We start from the raw sequence: 20,521 nt of genomic DNA on the forward strand, positions 1-20,521 counted from the left end.
AACATATAGCTTCAAATCACACTATATTTCAACAAATATATGAAGGATGAAGTAGTTCCCATCCTGCCTTAAACGCCTGCTAGCTAAAAAAGGTGAATGATGGCAGCATAACACTATTACTAAAACCATCCTCAGAGCCCCTTGTTAATAATGGATTCCTAGGGATACATCAATAACAGCAACATAAGCATCAAGGTATTTTGACATGATGTTTGCCCTTGGAGGACAAACTTAAACCATCCCACATAAATAGCCTGGCAACCCATAAAATGCCACAGCCTTCACCATGATTACACCAGATGTGCCACGGGGTCCCTCAGACATGAAGAGTAATGTGAGCTGGAAGAAAGAGGAATGACGGTCTTTTGGTTAATGGCGTGACCTGTAACTCAGCAGACGGTAATCTCTAGCTGTGCCATAGATGACATGGTGACCACAGGCATGTCACCCCTCCTGAGCCCCCGTTACCCACTCGACCTGAGAAGTCCCTGTGACACAGCATTCGCGTGAGGGCAGACGCCCGTTTGCAAGGCCTCGGGCACCACGCTGGCAGAGGCCATACAAATGGCGCTCGGATCCCCGGCTAGCTACCCGGCTGTTCTTCCACCACATGCAGCATGGTCTCTCCAGTATGTTTTAAGCTCCAGCAAACTGGGATGTTGGCCTTTACTTGAGTAGAAATAACTGACAGTGGTGGGAAGAACGACTACACAGGAAGGAAAAAGGAAAACTATTTGATGTTTCTCTGCGTTCCCTATCTCCCAGCACGCCCCTCACTCCCTCGGACATTGTGCCGGCCAACGTGAAAACACAGCAAGGCTCTGCCTCCAAGACACGGCTTGCACGGAGGTGAAAAACTAGACAAAAAGTTTCAGTCCCATTTTAGCAAGAAATAATCAGGATGACAACAACAAAATAAAGCAGGTAGCTGGCGCCGCACTGGCTTTTGCCTGCACTGATTGGCAAAGGCAGCGAGCAAAGCCTCAAACCAGCTCTTTGACAAGGCCTAACGCCTCCCCGGCACCCCCGTGTAATTACACACTTGAGTGACTGGACTCTGAAGAAAATTGAAGGCCTGAGCTGCGAACAGCTGCCATTTTCTCTCTCCATCACGCCAGCATGATTACTTGAGAAATGAACAGCCCCGGCTCAAAGCTACTCCAGAATTCTCAGAGGAAATATGGCTCCGTGTTCAAATAATGAGATTCTTAAGGCAAGCGTTACTTACAATCACACCACACACCAAAAAGGGAAAGAAAAAAAAAAGAAGAGGGGAAAAAGGAGAGCCAGAAAGAAAGAATGCCAGGGTCCTTATATCTTACAAATCAGAATTTAAGAAACCCAGCCTCAGCCTAGGACAATTATGACTCTTTTCCTGCTTTTGAGAGTTATTTTGTGGATGGTTACTTGGACATATTTTTGGCAGTAACAGACCACATTTTGTTGGGGGGGGGGGGGAGAGAAAAAAAAAAAGGCGGGGGGGAGAGATAGTATTGTAATTAGCCTCTTAAAAAGCAGGATACCTAACTAGTCTGTTGAAAATCATGTTGTAGCTAAATTCACCCTGCCATGAGGAAGGTGGGCATTCATTCTGCTTCAAAGCATTATGTGGGACAAGGATTTTTTGAGGCTTTTTCAGAAACAGGAAAAAAGAGACAGGACTCAATTGTTGTTTTTTAATTATTTTTCCTGGGAATGTAATTTACTGGGAGTATTACCCATTAGAGTGGGGCTGAAGTTAATGAGAACTGAGATTTTTCATGGAGTAACAAGCCAGAAGAACATGAGAAGGTGATGGCAGGTCCTGGCATGAGGATTCATTTGTGTTTCTAGGGTGGAATCTCTGTCTCTCCAAGAGGAATTCCAACACCAGGAAATTCCCCATCCCTTTGCAAGCCCCCTGGACAGCCGCACACCATCCCAAGGGTCAGAGGCCTGATCTGGAGTGACCAGCTTTGTGTTGAGATATTGAGTCCTCATCAGATTCCATCATGCAGCCCAGAGTACAGCCGGTCCGAAAGCACCACTGTAGACCCAAGTTAAGACTTTCTGAGACTATAACCAGGAAGAAGCTAAGAGAGCCACTGCCAAACCTGTAAGACCAAACTACGGCTCATTGAGGAAGAGCACGTGAAACCCCTCAAGGGCCTCCAAATGGGCTGGCTAATGCCATTCACTACCAAGAAGTCACCCTCATTAGTAATGAAGGACCATAAAAATGTTGCTATTACAGAATTATTACCACAAAAAAAATCATCTGCTTTTTGTGCTGGTAGCATATTGCATTGCTTTCCAAGCAAGTCCAGTTTGAGTACCATAAGCTATACAAAGACAGGACCTCTCCAAGACCCCTGAAGATGAAGCAGCAAACTAAACCAAGTATAAAGTCACAGCCCAGTGTCTGAAAGTTAGCCTCTAGCACACTCCCAATGTAAGAGTTAAGTCTGCATTCTTATCTCCCCACAGATGCTCACAAATCACTTGCATAATTAGCCTTCATTGCACTCTGATAGGCAATCAATGCAGGACAGTCATGAACCAGAAGGTGCACAGACACTGAGCTGAACAGTATGTTCTGGGTCTCCTCTAATGCATGGCTTACATGCCCTAAGAACACATGAAGAAACTCCACACTGCTGCCACTGCTTCTGTAGCTACAAGATTTGCATCTTTAAGGATGAGAGCTGTCAATTCAGTACCTTTCAAAGCATCAAAGCATCAAACATACAATTACAAGAAGAAGCAAATTTCTAGAGCACCAACTTACAATGAGCATTGTAACAAGCAGGTTCTTCTTGGTGACCTGAGCATGTGAGAAGATGTAGTTCAGCACAGCATTCATATCACTTTTATTCTCTTCCCGAAGGGTAAAGACACACTTGTCATAGTGACCTGCAATCAGAAATGCACATTTTTTCCAGCGTCCACACCTATGTGTCAAGGAATACAAGTTACCAGATGTGTCTTTATTTTTCTACATATATGTTTTAAGAATCTACTTTGCACGGTCCACACAATCAATTCTGGGAAGGAAGCATTCCTCCCACCACCACCCCCTCAACTGCAAACTTTAATTTAAACATCCTACTTTTATTAAAACAGTTCCAATACCAAATACCTCTTTTGCCAGCAATACGAAGAGAGGAATGGTGAGCTCAGTCTTTCATTTAAATAACCAAAATAAAGTAATAGCAAAAAGACTTGCACCATCCTCTACTACCAGCAAATTGAGGTGGAAGTGAATCTGCAGTACCATTAGGCTGGTGCAGGTATTGGAGCAGGACAAAAGAAAAGTAGAGCGGAATCTGAACTACCTGTTAAGAGCTAGAGCCTCAAAATTAGCTAGTGCTTCATTGCCATCTTGTGCCTGGATACAGCAGTGCAATGCTTTTATTTCAGTTCTCCGTTTCAGGTTGAGGTTTGAGGTTTGTTCTTATGAACAGCAAACAGCTTCCTGGTATTTTACAGCAGGTGCAAATAACTCAGTGACTTTTTTTTTTAACTGCACTTGATTTTCTCACTATAGAATTTAATAAACAGGCAAGATAGAACTAAATAGCATGGTGAATTTAAACAGTTTTTCTGATTCTAATTTTTCTGCAGATGCTTAGAAATCAGGAAATAAAAATCAAGCTTCTAACATGAAGTTTCTACATGTGGAGTACCCAAGTGGGGGAACTCTCCAGTAGTGGGCCACTGCTGACAGAGTCAGTGAGGGAACGCAAAGGAGAACTGCTTCATCTCTGATCTAGAACAAGCAGAGACCACGCAGACTGGCTGAGCCTTAGCGAGCTCAGTAACAGACTAGAAATGGCAACACAAAGAAACTCATAATTCAGTGAGTCTGTCTTTTTACTCCAGGACATACAAAAGTCCTCACTTAGAGGATCATAAACTCATATATGAGCTATTCTTTTGAAGATTTACAGGGAAAAGGAGCATTCCTACACCGAAAAGAGACCAGAGTTGCATTATGACATGTAAACTGTGGGTAAGATGACACAGGATGTAAAAGATGGTGGATATACCAACAGTGGAAAACCAGCAGAACAGACAGCTTTGGGGTGGAGTTTGTCATTTGCTTGTCATCAGTATTATGATCACTCTTACCACAAAAACTCAAACTGGACATAAGCTCCTCTACAAAAACCAGGATCTGACTGGTAGACCTTTAAAAGAAAACCTGTGTAGCTTAGCCTCACCATAAAGTTAGAGTAATCTTTCTTGAAGGGGGTTCATGTGGAGCTTCTGGGACCAAATGTGGTTCTTTCAGAAATTAAATCCTTGATATGCTTAGAGACTCACCGTGCTGAAACTGAGTCTCCACCTTCAGATACTGACGGAGCAGATCCATGACCACTGCTTTCATGTGACCCCGAATACCACTCCGGTACCTGCAGAAGTAAGTAAGTCAAACCTAGCACCGAGTAAGACTGGCACGGCCCTGCTTCTGAAGACCTGCAAGTGAATAACACTCAACACGAGTGGCAGAATAAGCCTGTTCGCTTACGAAAAGAAGCGTACCCAGTTCTGAAAACCCCAATTGTTATGTGAATACATAACCCCTGCCATTACTGTTGTGGGGTAGCACGGCTCGTATTTTGCATCAAAATGTCCTTTTTCTTCTAAAAATACTCAAAACTCTAGACACTGAATGGCATAACACACACCAGCGGCTCGATGAAATGGCCAAGCTGTTTTCAGTGTCAGGACAGAAGTTAAATCCTTCTTTCATATGGCAAAGGGAAAAAGAGGAAGGATCTGTATGTGTGCTTCACACAGGCAGCCAAGGAGCCACACACACATGGCCCCCTCACTGTTGACCTCTCCGAGGGAAGTATGCAGTCTTATTCCTAATGATTTAGACTCTGAGTGTAATAAACCCATTTGAATAAAGACAAGCAGGCTCAGGTCTTTCAAGCAGCAGCAAAAAAAAAAAAAAGAAGAGTTAGGGGACACCCCTGAAAATAGCTCACCTCTGTACAAGCTGCACAATGCTCTGAGTGTTCATGAAGAAGACCTCACGCTCTGATTTGCGGTTTAAGGTGGCTGCATGGCTATCCAAGATATTGGCAATCTGAAAGAGAGCAATCACATGACAGTCCCAGTCCTGGATGGAATGATCTGGCTGAACAACGAGCAGAGAAGCTGAGAACTTCCAGACAGACCAGACCAGAGCTCCAGCAGAGTCCAGCAAAGGCCAAAGCCTTAAGCTGCTAAGGAAGTTAATGACCTGACAATGATACAAAAATCAATGCACAATATCGTATACTGGAGAAATCATCTTCCAACATCTGATTACCTGATCAAGCCTCCCTGAGTTGCAATCACTCTTTTTTAAAGTTACGTTGACACTACAAATTGCACTGCAGCATATGTACCAGGCAAAAAGCAAATAAATAAATGCCCACAAGGCCACTGATATGATTAAACTGCTTCCAAACTGCCTGTTTAAAGCTATACTGAGCAGGGAACACACACCCTTCAGCACAGGTAAAGGAGGCAAGCCTTTAAGCTCCAGTGATGTATGTAAGTATCTTTCATCATGAAGATCCCATGTTCAAACGCACCTTTCGGGTCCAACTAACCTCCAGATAATTTAAAGGAACTCTCTCTCCATGCAAACCAACGCAAACCAATTTTTATTCCTCTATATAAGTGTGGTTGATCACCTGTTGGCTGGGAAACTGGCAAAGGACTGATGTGATGTTGCTGGCATATTGGGCCATCTCCTTCTTGATGGACTTCTCTACATTGGGTGGGATCCGTCCAGAAACACTGGTCATGATGTCCTGAAGTTCCAGCAGAGGCAAAGATGGATCTCTCAGTGTCTTCATTAGTCGCTCAACCCAGCCTTTCACCTAGAGAGAGACAAGCCAGTGTAAAGACAAGCATGAAGAAAAGAATAAGCAGCAAGAAGGGAGAAAAGGAAAGGCTTTTCATTGAGGTCTTCTTTAATACTGTTTTATCACACAGCTAGTCCAGGGACTAAAAGCGAGAACTGGGGTAGATGACAAAGTTGCTGTGCTACCTTACGCCGACAGCTGACTCAGATTTCTCCACCTTCTTTCCTCCTCCCTCTAGGACTTCTACCACAGATGGCTACGCACGCAGCTCCCATGTACAAGGCTTGCAGGCACAAGCAGTAAAGGTCAAGCTCAACTCCTTGTCTTTGTTTTGGGTGCCACAGATGAGACTCTCCTATCTTACTCTCTGGTAAGACTGACTATAAGGAAGTCTAAGAAAGAAAACCGAATCCAGCTGGCACTAGCAGGGTAGTACTGCCCCGACCCTTGGTCCTCTGGCTGTGACGTGCAAATTGGCCAGCCTTACCTTGAACTGAAAGAATATTTGTGCTCTCGCTCTGAAACAAGAAGTAACCAGTACCTTGCTGCTGAAGTAGGGCTCTGGCAGGCAGTATCCGTTCATCACATTGACCAGGTTATCTAGGACATAATGGAAGATGCGATGGAGTTTCTCGCCTCGAAGTGCTGTGCTCTGGATCTGCGGCAAGGTACCCGTGTGCAGCTCAGCCTGGAAACACAATGAACAGCACAGTGTCACTAACCTTCCTGTATGGCATCAGCCACGGTGGTAACATCCAGTTACCCTCGACTGGAGGCTCAGATTTAACTTGGAAGAATTCCCAGAGTGGAAAATGCACTTGGTTGAGAGACAGAAAAGTTAGGAGCTGGATCTCCAACAGTTCTATGTTGTGTACACCCACAAAATAAGCTTCCAGCCTCTCTCCCAAATACGTTACAGTTGATCTCATTGTTTAGATCCAGGATGACCAAAAATCTCAAAGAAAAGCACAGGAAAAGCCAACAGTTTGGTGCTGACAATCACTTTCCACCCCCTGCACAACAACCTCCCACAATTTTCAACTGGCTATTGCTAAAGGAACAATAGATTCTCTTCCACCTCCACCAGCTACATCCCAGCCTACCATCCCTGAAAGAATATATCTCCTTGCCTTTCACCTTAAAAAAGATCCATGTCCTAGGCTCTTTTTTTGTATTTTCAGATTTGCTACAATTGCTTTCACACAGCCCGACACTCTTGGAGTTGGGATATCAACTCCTGTCCTCCCAAAGAGGGTCACTTGAAGAAGAATACATGATACAAAGAAGTTAAATAAACTTGCATAGGAATAAAGCAGATAGAAAAATCTGGCCAACCTCCAATACCCTGGGCAGCCATGTACCCACAATAGTACTGAGGTAAGAAGAGAACAAGAATGGTACATAAGCTTAGCCTGAATCAGAGAACGAGACAATTATCTGAGTCCTAGTCCTCATCTGAGACAAATAAATGGTAAAGTGACAATTCCAGTACAATGCACAAATCTGAAATTGGTTCAGTACACTGGACCATCTTGTACCACTCTCAACATCACTCCCCTATTAAAAACACATCTGTGCTTCCTGCAACTTCTTACCTGCTGCACCCTGCTGGGATCATCCAGCTGGAGCTTGGCAATCACACAGCCTGGATCCAGGACTGCCCCTGAGCGTTTGACATAATGGATGCAGCCTGATTCTCCTGCTGTTAGCGTCATCACCATTTTCATCACCTGTAGCAAAGAAAACAGGTTACACACTCAGCTTCCATGTTCCCCAAATGGTTCTAGTTTTGTGAGCCAACAGCCAATGTCCTACCACAGACAAACTAACCTGCATGAGCACCTTTTGCGTTCAGGCTTTCTCAAAGGCCTAAAAGCACACACATTGGGAATGAAACCCCAGACGCTGAAGTGAATGGTAGAACAAAATAACTGGCCACAAATTACCGCAGCAGGAAGCCATCATCCTCAGGAACATCACCTGTTCCACACTGCGTGGACCAACAGGTACCCAAGAAGGTCCCACATTCAACACAATGGACAAAGCAGATACAATTTACTGCTGCAGCTGCTGCACTCTAAAGGCTAAAAGTGGGAGAGCCACTCTCAAAAGCTACAGCAACACATTCGCTTTTAGCAGAGGGAACTAGGATTACTTTCTAGAGGTCACAGGTCTCAGACTGCTCTTCACAGAGATGCTTCCTTAGATCAACCATGGAAGCTCTTGCCTTTGGAGCAGAAGGGTTGGGTATGGGGGGAGACAGTCTAGTTTTACCATTGCTATACTATACACCACAACTGGGAACAGAGGAATTGAGCAGGTGGTTGCTTCTTAGCCATGGCTCTGTTGCAGCGTAAAAGCACTTACATGAAATATCTGGCTTGATATTTTTCTCCTACACATTGTCCCCAACTGGTTTAATTGCCCCTCTGTCAACACACACCCTCCCCTCCTTCAAATCTGTTTTGAGCCATGCACTCCTACACAAACTCATGCTTTCCTCACAGTGATGCAGAAATTGTTCATCCTCCTCCTCTCTAAGAGTTAAGTAACTTCCAAGGGAGAAGAGAGGAGTGACACTTATTAACTCATCCAATCAACCTGATAAATGATCAGGTAATCAGAGAAGTCTTAATTTGTTACTTAATCCTGGCATGTAACTGCTTCTGAGTCTGCGTTAGTACTAAGTAGTGGTCTACAAATAGAAGGCCGCCTTCGTCACAGCCAGAAAACACAGTACACATGGATCCTGCTCTCCCTTGGTATCACAGCAAGATGATAACCATGGTCTCACTGCTGAGAAATTCTGCTTGTCACTTGGTATACAGTCATTAACACTCAAATTTCAGCTGTTAAGTAATTTCTTTCCCACCCCATCACTCTCACTGCTGATTCCTGCATTAGTCCAGGTTAAAACACAGACAAAATTTGGAAAGGAAATACTGTGAATTATCCCTCACGCTCAATTCCCAGTTCCAAAGCATTCAACTTCCCTCCCTCCCCCCAAGCTTTTGCCTGGGCAGATTCAGCATCTGCAGCCAAGTCAGTTCTTTGAGACTCTTTTACCTCTATTTCTGCAAAGCACTGCCCTGCAAACACGTGTCCCCCATCCTCCACCACATACTGGATAAGCTTCCCAGCCGAAGGTGAGCGCAGAATGGAGGGATCATTCTCCTTTTCAAACACACAGGTCTTGTTACCTATAGTGATGCGATACCTAGGAAAGAATGGGACAAATCACTGCAACAGAATTTCTTGTGGAAAGCATAGGAAGGGGAAAATCCATTCTCTCTTTCCCTATTCTACTTCAAAACAAAACTAAACAAAAACACCCCAATCAGCTCTTCTGAGCTGAACTGCATATGAAAGTTCAGATTAATCATATCAAAACAGGACTATGGAAGCCAGGGATCAGAAACCAGATAGAATAGCCCTTAGCAAGGTTGTACGTATGTTACTTTTGTGCTTCTTCTCTACCAACAGGCATCACTCACTGTCAGAACCAGAGCCAATGAAGTTCAAGATTTCATATAAACAAAAACTGATGTTAGTGGAGATTACACTTGCCATGCATAACACACAATACATTCACCAAACTGCCCACCTCATGCAAAATCCTCTTGTATACAGAGCAAAGCTGAAAAGAGCAGGATGCGCCCATGTAGCAGACTGAAAGGTTAAGATTTTATAGCATTTTCCAACCCAGAAAGTTACCCAAACTCCCTTTGTACTCCTGACCAGATCTGTTAACATTTGTCACAGAAAAGAAACCAGCAGAGGGGGCAGTGGTTCACATTCCAGAAGCTGGAGATTTACTGACCTTATGGCTATGATCCCTGCAGGGAATTTTGAGGGAATGCACCAAAACAGTAAATCTTGTATCTATTTCTAAGGCAGCTGTGGAGTTTCAAGGATTTTAAAGATTTTCATGTTCTGTCTTTTGTTTTTATAATCCAAAAGGGCACTTTTAAAGAACAAGCAGGAGAATATGGACTCCACATTGGTACACGCTCAGATCTTTCTTCTAACAGTAGCCAAGATCTGTTCTTCAGGTGAAGGCAACTTCTCCCTTTAAACTCATCCATAATACATCTAGTAACCTCTTCCTAGGAGAGAATTCCATTCCCAGCTGATCTTTGGGAAGCATAAAGTGACAAGTACACCTAATTTTGGGTTGTATGTGAATGTTAAACATTAGTCTTTACAGGTTGCTACCTGTCCACTTCTTCTTTCATGTAGGTAGTATAGCTGCTACCATCGTAAGATAGGAGCAGTCCTCCATCACTCAGTCGGTGCACATCAACTTCCACACACGAGCTGTTCATGATGACCACATAGGAATTGGGAGACTGTCGGGTCACCTGCAGATCCACAAGAATGGTACGTATGACATGAAATAAACACAGCATTGATAGTGCCTTGGTTGCCACAACATACACCGTTTTCCAAGCACTGCAACAGCGGGAATTAAAGAAGGGGAACAGAGCCATTTGTTCTCATGTCAGATGGAAAAAAACAATGTAAAAAAATTTGGGATCACAAAGCCAAGCATTTAGCAGTCAAGAGATGCCACAACTAATGCTGTCCATGAATCTTGATTTAATCCTCTCACTCTTATGCATTAATTGTACAGGTTTGATTATGCAATCATACACCATTTCTCCACCCCGATCTACGTACAAGTCACAGTCGTGTACTAAAATTGCATAATGAATGAGATAATTTGGTGGGGGGGGGCGGGGAGAGAGAGATTGTCTCACAGAGAAAGCAGCTAAAACTCTCCCCGGAAAAAGGGATCCTATCACAGTCTCTGCCACAGAGTTCCTATTTGAAGCTGGGTAAATCACTTAAAGCATACTTTAGCTGCTGTTCAGTGCCTCTCTATTTCTCATCAGAGGGGTGCCAAGATAAAATCATGGAGGTGATCACCATAATAAATTTGCCCGAGGAATCTGATTAAGATTGCACAGGCAATCTTAAGTCTAATATTTCCTAACTTTTGTATGCTTCGTTTTGCAACCTTTAAACAGTATTTCTAACAGGTTTTTGCACACAGCAAAGAAAAAGCAACACTAAAGGGAAAAATTGCTACAAATTCTGTCATACTGATGAAACTGGGCTCAAACACCCAACAGAACAGATCTACATATTCAGAAACATCAACTGAAAGTTTTGGTCAACCAACGGGCAGTAGTCTTTGCCTACAACAAAGCGATCTTCACCCTATGCAAAGCATTTCTTGACCCCGAAAGGTTAAAATGTTTACAGAGATATTGCAATGGAAAGATGCGATGCGGTATTACCATAAGGGAGATTGTACTGATTTCTTAACCCCACTAAAGCAGAGAAAATAAACCCTGCACAGTTAATGCCAATAATTACACATATCGCAAAGATTAAGCTAGAGCAGCACACAAACAGACATTTCCAACTAAAAGTGGCAAGAGGATGGGTTTCCACACTGTGCATCATACCTTCAGCACATACTTCCGTCCTTCATAGATGAGTTCCACATCCACAGTGTTTAGCAGAGTATGAGCAGGCAGGACTTGGCCCCTTGAAAGAGAAGTACAAAATAAAACTGGTCTTCCAGAAGCCACCAAACGGCTATCAGGGACCCAAGCAGGTTCAAAGATGCATGCAAGAATTTGGAAAACACTAGCAGAGAGATGGAGGTAGGCTTTTAAACCATCTCTTCTTAGGAGAGGCACGTATCAGTTTGACAAAGCCAGCCCATCTCTCACACAGACTGCTTTACCCTCCTTTCCATTCACCCACTTTTGCCTTAGAGAAGAGTCTGCAAAAGGAACATCACAGCCTGAATTACAGAACATGTAGCATGACTTCACATTGGAATAAAGCAGATTTTCCCCCTGCAGCTCTGTTTACGTATGGACTCACCAACAGGACACTGAGGGGAAGAACTCTGTTAAGAGCAGACCTGCCAGGATCACACCAGGTTTAGCCTCACAGAGTGTTATGACTAGTTTCCCTACAGTGCTTGCTCTAGTTTGAAGCCAGCAGAAGCAGAGAGGGTTTTCTAAGTACTAGTGGGAAACATTCAATTTGGAAAACTATTGCAAATCTGGAAAAATTAGATCAATCCTCAAAACAGGAGGAAGACAATATCTGGTGATTCAAGACTCCCTGATGTTGCCCTAGCAGCACACAGAGAAAGAACTCCACATTTCTGTCCCATTTCTTGGAGCTTCTGCCAAAACTGCCAGAAACAAAACACATCTGTGCAAACAGCAGGGGATATTTTGGGGACATGCATAGATATCTACCAGTTTTCTTAAGCCAGTAGACAAACAGCTTCCTGGGACCAGAGAACAGTCAGCTGATAACAAGCTCTGGCCATTTCTGGACTGTACTGTACTTGGAACAAAACTTGTAAATCAAAACTAATTACTATCTGCTTATCAGCTATCTACCAGGCCAGCTTGCAATTTTACCTTTCTAGAGAGTGCAGGAAGTTTGAGACACTGTTTCGGAAGCTCACATCAGCCACATGCAGAGCTCCACACACCACTCCCAGCATGGTATCAGGCCTTTCAGCCTAGAAAGAAAGGGTGCATAACACAGTTACATCTCCTTTAGCTTCAGTCCATTCTGCACACCCACTTGAAGAATCAACAGTCTCAGCTCTATTTTTGGTTCACGGCCAACCTCTCTTTAAAATTAAGTTGGTGTAGCATCCATGCAAACACTATATAGAAGCAATTACCTCTGTAACTCCTTAGAAGAAAACCACATTTTTTTCTTCCTGGATCAAATCTTGAGGGTTCACCTGCATTTCCACTACCATCTGTCCCAAAATGCAAACCAAAATACTAGCCTTAATTCACACGTACACTAAGATGCTTTTCCGGCCAACTTTAAGACCACTTTTCCCTGACAGGGGTGACCTGGGATTTTGATTAAATAAGAATTAAGGCCAGTGAAAATGTTTATTCATAAAGTGGTAAGAGGAAATTAACCACTCCCAAATCCTTGTCCTCTTGCAACCAGCATGCACCAAGCTTGCTCCCCCACCCCCTGCCCTCCTCACTCCAATTTGTCATCCTGTAAAGCAAGCAGCTGCACCTGAACTTTCTCAGCAATAAGCCGATCCAACCAGCCAGTGTCAATGCGGTTCTGCTGGAAACTTTCTGTTTCCAACAGTTTAATCAAGTACTCAACAGTGGTTCGGAAATCCCCTCGGATGGACAGCTCCTTCAAAGCCACTACCATGTTTCTGAAAGAGAAAAGAATACCTATTATCTATCCCATACTGAACAGTAATGTGCAAGCTGGTAACTCTAGATAGTTCTCCATGAGCTGCTGGGAAAAAAACAGTCTGAAGGTAATAGCAGAAGCGCATGTACACTGGAGCAAGATCCTATATGACATGCTTGGGAATGAAAGAATATTGATTTTCTTCAATCTGCTGCCGGTGTGAACAAGAGCAGCTCAGCCAGCACCAGCTACGAGATCAGGAGTTCCCACTATTATCATCATCTGGGCACCTACCACATGTCAGAAGTATACATAAGACAGACAGACATGGTCTCCATCCCACCCAGAATGGAACAAAGGAACGGCTCTGGATGAAAAACGGCATGGATGGCAGGTCAGACAGTCTTGTCTTACGACTGGATGCTTTACCGTTCCACACCACATAAGGACACCTAGTGGTTTATAAACCATTATAAGGCACTGGCATAACAAGTTATCGTTTTTCCTGTTAGAAGCCTTCCACCTGAACGCTTTCAAAGAGGGACTTCACAATGGTAGCTATATCATACCCCAAGCAGCAGGGTGGTGGTGTTGGGTCGATGGTTGGACTCGATGATCTTAGAGGTCTTTTTCCAACCTTAATGATTCTACGATTCTATACAAGGCAGGAATGGAACAGAAAGGAAAAAAAAAATGGAGAAGTAAGCAAAAAGTGTAGAAATGTAGGTGCAACACAGTGGAATTGCAAAGCAAGACAGGATGAGAAGCCTGACCATGATGTGGCAAACAAGGTAAAGAGAGGGAAACTTATCTTAAAACTCCTAGAAGTAAGGAGTCTTGTTTTATCCATGGCACTTTGGATCAAAGAGGACAAAACCAAGCAATTTCCAAGGATCTACCACTTTTCCGACTACTTACGAGATGGCTTCTTCACGATTTTCTCCCCAAGAGAAGCAGTGACCAAATTGAGAATCAGCAAATTCATGAAGCCCTCCTGCAGCAGCAACACTGAAATAGCCCCAGACATTCTTATTGCTGCGGAAATTCAGTTCCTGAACTGTACCAGAACTGGGCTTAAATCCCTGTAAAGACAGACAGACAGACATTGCTATACGTCCTAAAAAAAGTAAATAATCCAGAATTAGGGAAGTAATTAGAGTTCTGAAGGCCAGAGCATCTCTTCGTGCTGCAACATGATATATATGCAAGTAAGTTCAGAACCATCAGCTAAGTGAGATAAGGGAAGAATCTTTTAAATTTGCTGCCAAAATTTTCAGGATCAGCAGCAGGGATTGAACCTCGGTGTAAAGTCTACGGTTATCAGAGTGTGATCAGTAACTACAGCATTTAAAACACTCACCTCATCAGGATTCTCACTGGTGATGCGTGCAGCGATGACATGGCCGCGTGGACAGGGGACATGGGCTGAATTCTCAAAATCAATAGATGCGTCTCCCCATGGAGAAACACCATACATCACTCGGATATCCTTGATCCTGTGGAGGGGAATCCCCATGGCAATCTAAGGAAAATAATAATAATAATAATAATAATAATAATAATAGAAACCACCACTAAGTAAGTTTCTCTCCTCACAGAGAGTACCTATTCCTTGAAGAATTAATTCCACCAATTCTCTGTAGAAGCTGATGCTGCAGTTCTAGTATAGCAAATATGCATGCCTGTTTTCTGTGAGCCTTCTCCATTGACATGTCTTGGAACATTCATATTTCTCAGGACAGCTGAGCTCAGTGTAATATCCACCTTAAGCCCTTCAGCCAGCATTTTCCATTGACTGATTAAAAGGCTCCAGAGAAAGCTGGCCAGTGCTAGGTCAGCTGAAGATAGGCACGCATTAGGCCTGTTAAAAATATACTAAGGTCCCAGTGAGACAGAAGGCTCCTAATTGGTTATAAGAAACCGTGGAATTTTGCAACTATAAACTGGGGAGAGAGTAACCTGCAGAACTGGCTGCTGGCTGTATCCGTATGGAGTAAAGTCCCACTTGTTCTGTTCATTAGCCGGGAAATTTTTTTACAGCTACAGTTCAAAAAGGCTGAGCTTTAGCTTAACCATTTATTTCAGCTGTCTATTAGCCAGACACCGACAGACAAAAGACCAAACTGGTTACAATATCAATGTGCCATTCTATGAAATTGTATCTAGCATCAGCAATACGAAGAACAGTGCCCAAACAATGAGGAAAGCACCTGACCAGTTACAAAATTCTCAGTGCCTGGCAAATACAGACATAGAGCTACTGGAATCACCTGCTGAGAGAAGGCTCAAGCCAAAGCCAAATAGCCTCCCAACAAAATTAAGATGATCCTGCTCCTGAGCAGCGTACAAGACATTACAGTTCAACTGTTTGTTTTCTCTACCATCTATCCAATAAACTTCAAAACGCAAACTGCAGGGAGAAGAAAGAAACTAGAAAGCAAGCAAGAGGGTAAGAATGGGAGGGATGAGAAAACAGAGGTAGAAAAGCACCTAGAGCCCCTAATGTGGTCTAAAAGAGGGAAAGAGGACTGCGGCCTTCGTCCACCGGTGGAAAAGATGGGGGCTGAGAAGAGGGAGATAGCATGGCAGCACACAGGGAGTTCGGTGGGGATGCACGAGGGACAGATGAGCCACAGCATATTCAACAAATGCTTTCTACAGGATCTGTGAAGGATTCCCTCATTACTTTGGGGATCAGAACAACAAAAAGCCTACTCGATCACGTAAGCCATAACTGTCACCTACTGTCATGACTTCCCCTTGAAAGAGCAGTAAATCAAGACAAATTCTTGGTCACTTTGCCACATTTATTCAAGTACCTAATTATTAAGCAAAGATCCTGTTTTGTAGAAAAGCTAAAGAGCAGGGAACTCAGCCAGGAGAAGAAAGCACCTGAAATCAGTGAGGAGCTTAGAGACGTGGAAACAATTGCTCTGGAAGTCAGGAACTGCTTATCAAATTTAAAAAGACCCAAGTCACTTTCCTGAACTTCAAACAACTGCTGAACTTGCTGAAAGATGAAAAATCCAATTGTCTGTTCTTTTTTCCCTCCTTTTGTCATTAGAAACTCTGGGAAGAGGCTGTTGTCCCTTGGAGGCAGAGTGGGGAACGCACTGCTCAAAACTGGCACAGCATTTGATCACACTGCTAGCCTCAGAAGCCAACTTGTTTCACAAAATAATTTCAGAGCTTAAAGTTGAACTACTCATGGCTAAAGCTTGTTGAGACAGGCTTTTTTACACACAACCTTTCCTTAAATCAGTTTTCCTACCTCTATGTTTTACTCCCCTATTGCTTCCCTTCACACTCCTTTTAACTGAAGGTCTACCTGAGCAGTCCAGGAGAAACAACTAGAAAGTAACCTCTCTTTGCTTTCCAAATCAGAAAGAGCCAAATGGTAGAGCTGTAACTTAGTGAAACAGTCGTAACAGAAGGGATGCATATATATTTTGGAACACTGAATGAAGCTTTGCTCCAGCCACAGACGATAAATCCCAAGCTGAGAAAGTACCAAAATGGGCCTTTGAGTTATTGGGTATTTTTGTTGAGGAGGAAATGTGGGGAAGTCATCTATCACCTATCTGCACATGAGGATATAGGCCATGTTTAGCAGAGCTCTCTAATACTTCCTTTATATTCTCCCCTCTATCAGTACCAAGATCTAGTTGTCTGCATAATGTCAGTATGTGATCCAGTTTTAACACAGAACCCTGGCTGTGACTCAGACAAGAGTCCGCCCCCCTGTTTTACTAAGGTTTCAGCAGAACAGGTTTTTCATGCTCAGGCCTCTTCAGTATACCCCAGCTCGAGTACTTCTGAAAGCCTCCAGGAGCACAGGGCCTGGGCACTTGACTCACCTGGAGCTGCGCTGCCGGCAGATTTACATCAGCTACCATCTCTGTGCAGGGGTGCTCCACTTGCAGGCGGGGATTCAACTCCAGAAAGTAGAAACTGCCATCCTGGCTGTACAGGTATTCCACAGTGCCTGCACTCACATATCCCACCATTTTGGCAAGCTTCACCGCACACTAGGATACAGGAAAAAAGAGCATTTGATTTCCAGGCCCCATGCTCAGTTACCTATGCTCTGTTCACCCACCCCACCCACTTCAGACTTTTTTACTGGCATTCTGAAACATCCAAAAGCTTGTAACAGGCCCGAGAACTGCTCAAAGAAAAGCATATGGCACAGGAGTTTTCATTTCCAGGTTATTTCATTTAGAATTTACAGAAGGCAGAGGTTGAAGCAAATATTTATAATACTCAGCATTAGATAATTCATACAACTCCTGCAGCTTGCTTTTAATATGACAATATACATTTAAAACACAGTTCCCTCCTATTTTTGGGGTGCACGCATTTTTGAAGGGAGCTCTACAGCTGTTTGTCAGCACATGGTGGACTCAGTCAGTTTTGGAAATGTGACTAGTTGCCCACACTAAGCAGTTTAAGACACGCAACCCTATATTGCTCCTTTAAAAGATTCAGCAATGCAAAACTCTTGGCGATGTCAAAGAAGTCCTGCCTGTTTCTGGAGACTCACAAGGAAAAGAGAACTTGCAGAGCCACTCTCACCTGTTCCATGTGCTCAAACACCACCGAAGTCGCGATAGAAGCAGGTGCTTCCTCAATAATCTTCTGGTGCCTGCGCTGCACGGAGCAATCCCGGCCAAAGAGAGAGATGGCATTGCCATACTGATCTGCCAGGATCTGCACCTCCAAGTGGCGGGACTGTTTGGCTAGTCTCATTACAAAGATTGGAGAGCCTGGGACTTCAGTTTGAACCTATGGCAGAGACAGCATATAAACAGGCAGATCATTTTTTGTAAACACCTATCTTAGTCACAATCCCCCCAAGTTCATTTTTTAAGCAAGGAACATCCATAATATTTCCTCTGGGCCACTTAAGGCTGAAAATGCCCTGTGTTCACTTGTATATAATTACAGTGCTGTTTCCATTCCTCTCAGCTTTCCTAAATAACCCACAAACTAAAGAAGGCTCATGTCCCTCAACATTTTTGAGTTACACTGCAGGTGCCCTCCATTACTTGGATTTATTCAGCATCTCCTGTGATGTTTGGGCATTTGACAACTCTATTGGGTATGCAGATATATTGAAATCCTACCAACATACAGAGCAAAGAAAGCATGAACTCATGATTCAAAGTAGCTAAACAGGCTCTGATACATAATGCAGACTTTTTCAGTTCTTTAACATTTCCAATTCAGTGCTCTCAGAATCACCCAACCTGAACATTTAGAACAAGACAGTACAAATCAATGGGAAAAGCTACCTGTCTAAATAGGTTGGGAAAGTCATCTGCACTGTTAACTTTCCTGATTCCTTTTCCTCCTCCTCCTTCAGAAGCCTTGATCATGACAGGGTAGCCAACCTCCTCAGCAGCCTGATCAAGATGGGCAGAAAAACATGGGTAAGTACAAAAAGTTAGCAGAATCAAGTTGAAAAGATCATTATTTCCCTGTTGATTTGTGTCCAAGCTTCCATGTCTGACTCTATTTAGCAACCAAGACATGAATGGGATAGAAACCAAATATTCCAGTTTGAGAGGGTGCCTGTAGTTGGAAAAATCAGCAGTGATTTTGTGACTATAGAGAACTCTAGCCTCTCGAAGTGATCACAAAATCTTTTGTCAGTGCTTCACGCCATTAAATTTACAAACTCACAGAAAAACTTTTTTGTAATACAGAAAATCATTAAGCTGGGTAACATGGAAAAATCATATACCCCACCCCCTCTCTTCACAAAGGAAAATTCCCAAACCCTGTATTGTGCCAGGAATATTTCTTATTCTAGAAATCTTCCTCAAAGGAAAACTTAACAAAAGATGAAACCAAGTGTGAGGTCACGGGTCTTTATTAAAAACACCTTCTTCCTGCATTAAACAAAAACCAGAAGAGAGCCCTTAATGAAATACAACTTTGTTCCCATATTTATCTCCTTCTCCTAATTCTCACCTAATTCTGCAAGCTGGGCCCAAAGATGATATGTGAAAGATCACTTTCCAATTTCCAAGACTCAGTTCTGTGAGGCTGACAGTCTAATTCTAGTTTGTACTCCCATTAAAAATAAATTAAACCTCTAGCTCTCTTCAGGTGTGTATGCAGCAAGTCCTCAAATACCTTCAAAATACTAGCCACCTACCCGCAGTCCGTCATCTGCGTCTTTCACGTAGCCTTTTTCATATAGCTCCTGAGGAACATTCAAGATACGCTTCTGAAGATCATTTTCCTGCCAGTCCACTCGAAGACCTGAAATATAAGCATTATCTTCTTAGCTCATTCTGCTGCAAGGCTCAGTGAGAACTCACACATCAGACATTGGCAAAACAAACAGCAGTCATAGTTCCACAAGGAACTAGTCTGGAAGCATTTACAAAAGAGAGAATGCAGAACGTAAACAGACATTTCTGTTTTCTGGGGAGCAGATCGCTTCATCCAACAAATTACATCCTCCTTCATTTACCTTGTGCAATTCTGAGAAACAAGTTATCTACAGTCTTTTGAAACTGTATAGAGCTTCCATGGAAGCAGAGTATTGGCTGTATGCTCCAAAACAACACGCTAGAAAAGTAGAGACTGCAGAAATACCAGATATTACAGCTGTACTGTTAGACTAACAGCACGTTACACAACATGTAAATTTTGCCTGACATATCCATATATATTGTAGTCATTATGTCTAAGCCTCAGATAATATAAATTTGAAACCCTAAACAGATGGAACATCTCTTCCAACGCCTTTTTGTGCACAGACACTTCTTAAAGATTAGATGTGTTGAAGAAAAAAAGATTAGAATGATCTTGACAAACACAGCAATTTCCTTCTTACCACTGCCACTCCAAGGAAGAGTTGGAATGCCGGCAGTCTGAGCCACTATTGAAGAAGCAATTTTATCTCCTAAGGCCCACATTGCTTGGCTTGGAGGACCTGCAAAGAGCAAAAACAATGCATGAGAGACACAAGAGATACCAGACATTAGGGAAATGGCCAGAAGTTTGATTTGGGTTCCATGTAAGAGGGATAAACAAACACTCTTAGCAGGGTTGCTGCATGCCACATCTCAACTGGTATAAATCAACATTTCTGAATCAAAAGAGAGTGTATTAACTGTATCAGCCAGGAAACTAAAAACAGACTAGAGTACTTTTGACCAAGAAGGAGGAAAAGGCAATTGAAACTGCAGCAGTGCAACCACAGACACATCACAATAGCTTGTTAAGCGCCCATCCTGTTAAAGAAGTCCTGGCACGCTCAGCTTGCAAGTGCTACTCTCTGTCCATGTGTCCTCAAGCTGGGCCTGCTCTCAAAGGGATGGCAGGTACTAGTAACTGGTATTAGGTGTGCACATCGCATGCTACTGGAATTCAGTGCCCTGATTTTACTTGAAATGTGGTTTGCATGGGACCGTAGTGTATGATTGGTAAGAGATTTAAAC

General features: G+C 43.2%; 1 protein-coding gene across 14 annotated transcripts in view; it reads right to left on the bottom strand.

Moving 5' to 3' along the window:
* Positions 1-20,521, bottom strand: part of ACACA (acetyl-CoA carboxylase alpha) — a 153,150-nt gene that overhangs the window by 96,313 nt on the left and 36,316 nt on the right. For all 14 annotated transcript variants that reach the window (XM_076354490.1, XM_076354487.1, XM_076354486.1 and 11 more), the window contains 18 exons: positions 19,915-20,013; positions 19,228-19,334; positions 18,359-18,469; positions 17,640-17,849; positions 16,922-17,092; positions 14,425-14,586; positions 13,983-14,146; positions 12,933-13,083; positions 12,302-12,405; positions 11,321-11,402; positions 10,062-10,207; positions 8,913-9,063; positions 7,442-7,576; positions 6,388-6,534; positions 5,673-5,861; positions 4,977-5,077; positions 4,306-4,394; positions 2,768-2,892 (listed from right to left, as the gene is read on the bottom strand). In XM_076354490.1, the coding sequence (XP_076210605.1) occupies positions 2,768-2,892; positions 4,306-4,394; positions 4,977-5,077; positions 5,673-5,861; positions 6,388-6,534; positions 7,442-7,576; positions 8,913-9,063; positions 10,062-10,207; positions 11,321-11,402; positions 12,302-12,405; positions 12,933-13,083; positions 13,983-14,146; positions 14,425-14,586; positions 16,922-17,092; positions 17,640-17,849; positions 18,359-18,469; positions 19,228-19,334; positions 19,915-20,013 (2,444 nt within the window). The remainder of the gene's footprint in view (positions 1-2,767; positions 2,893-4,305; positions 4,395-4,976; positions 5,078-5,672; positions 5,862-6,387; positions 6,535-7,441; positions 7,577-8,912; positions 9,064-10,061; positions 10,208-11,320; positions 11,403-12,301; positions 12,406-12,932; positions 13,084-13,982; positions 14,147-14,424; positions 14,587-16,921; positions 17,093-17,639; positions 17,850-18,358; positions 18,470-19,227; positions 19,335-19,914; positions 20,014-20,521) is intronic.

The sequence above is a fragment of the Aptenodytes patagonicus genome, chromosome 17 (assembly GCF_965638725.1).
Source record: "Aptenodytes patagonicus chromosome 17, bAptPat1.pri.cur, whole genome shotgun sequence".
Classification (NCBI taxonomy): domain Eukaryota; kingdom Metazoa; phylum Chordata; class Aves; order Sphenisciformes; family Spheniscidae; genus Aptenodytes; species Aptenodytes patagonicus.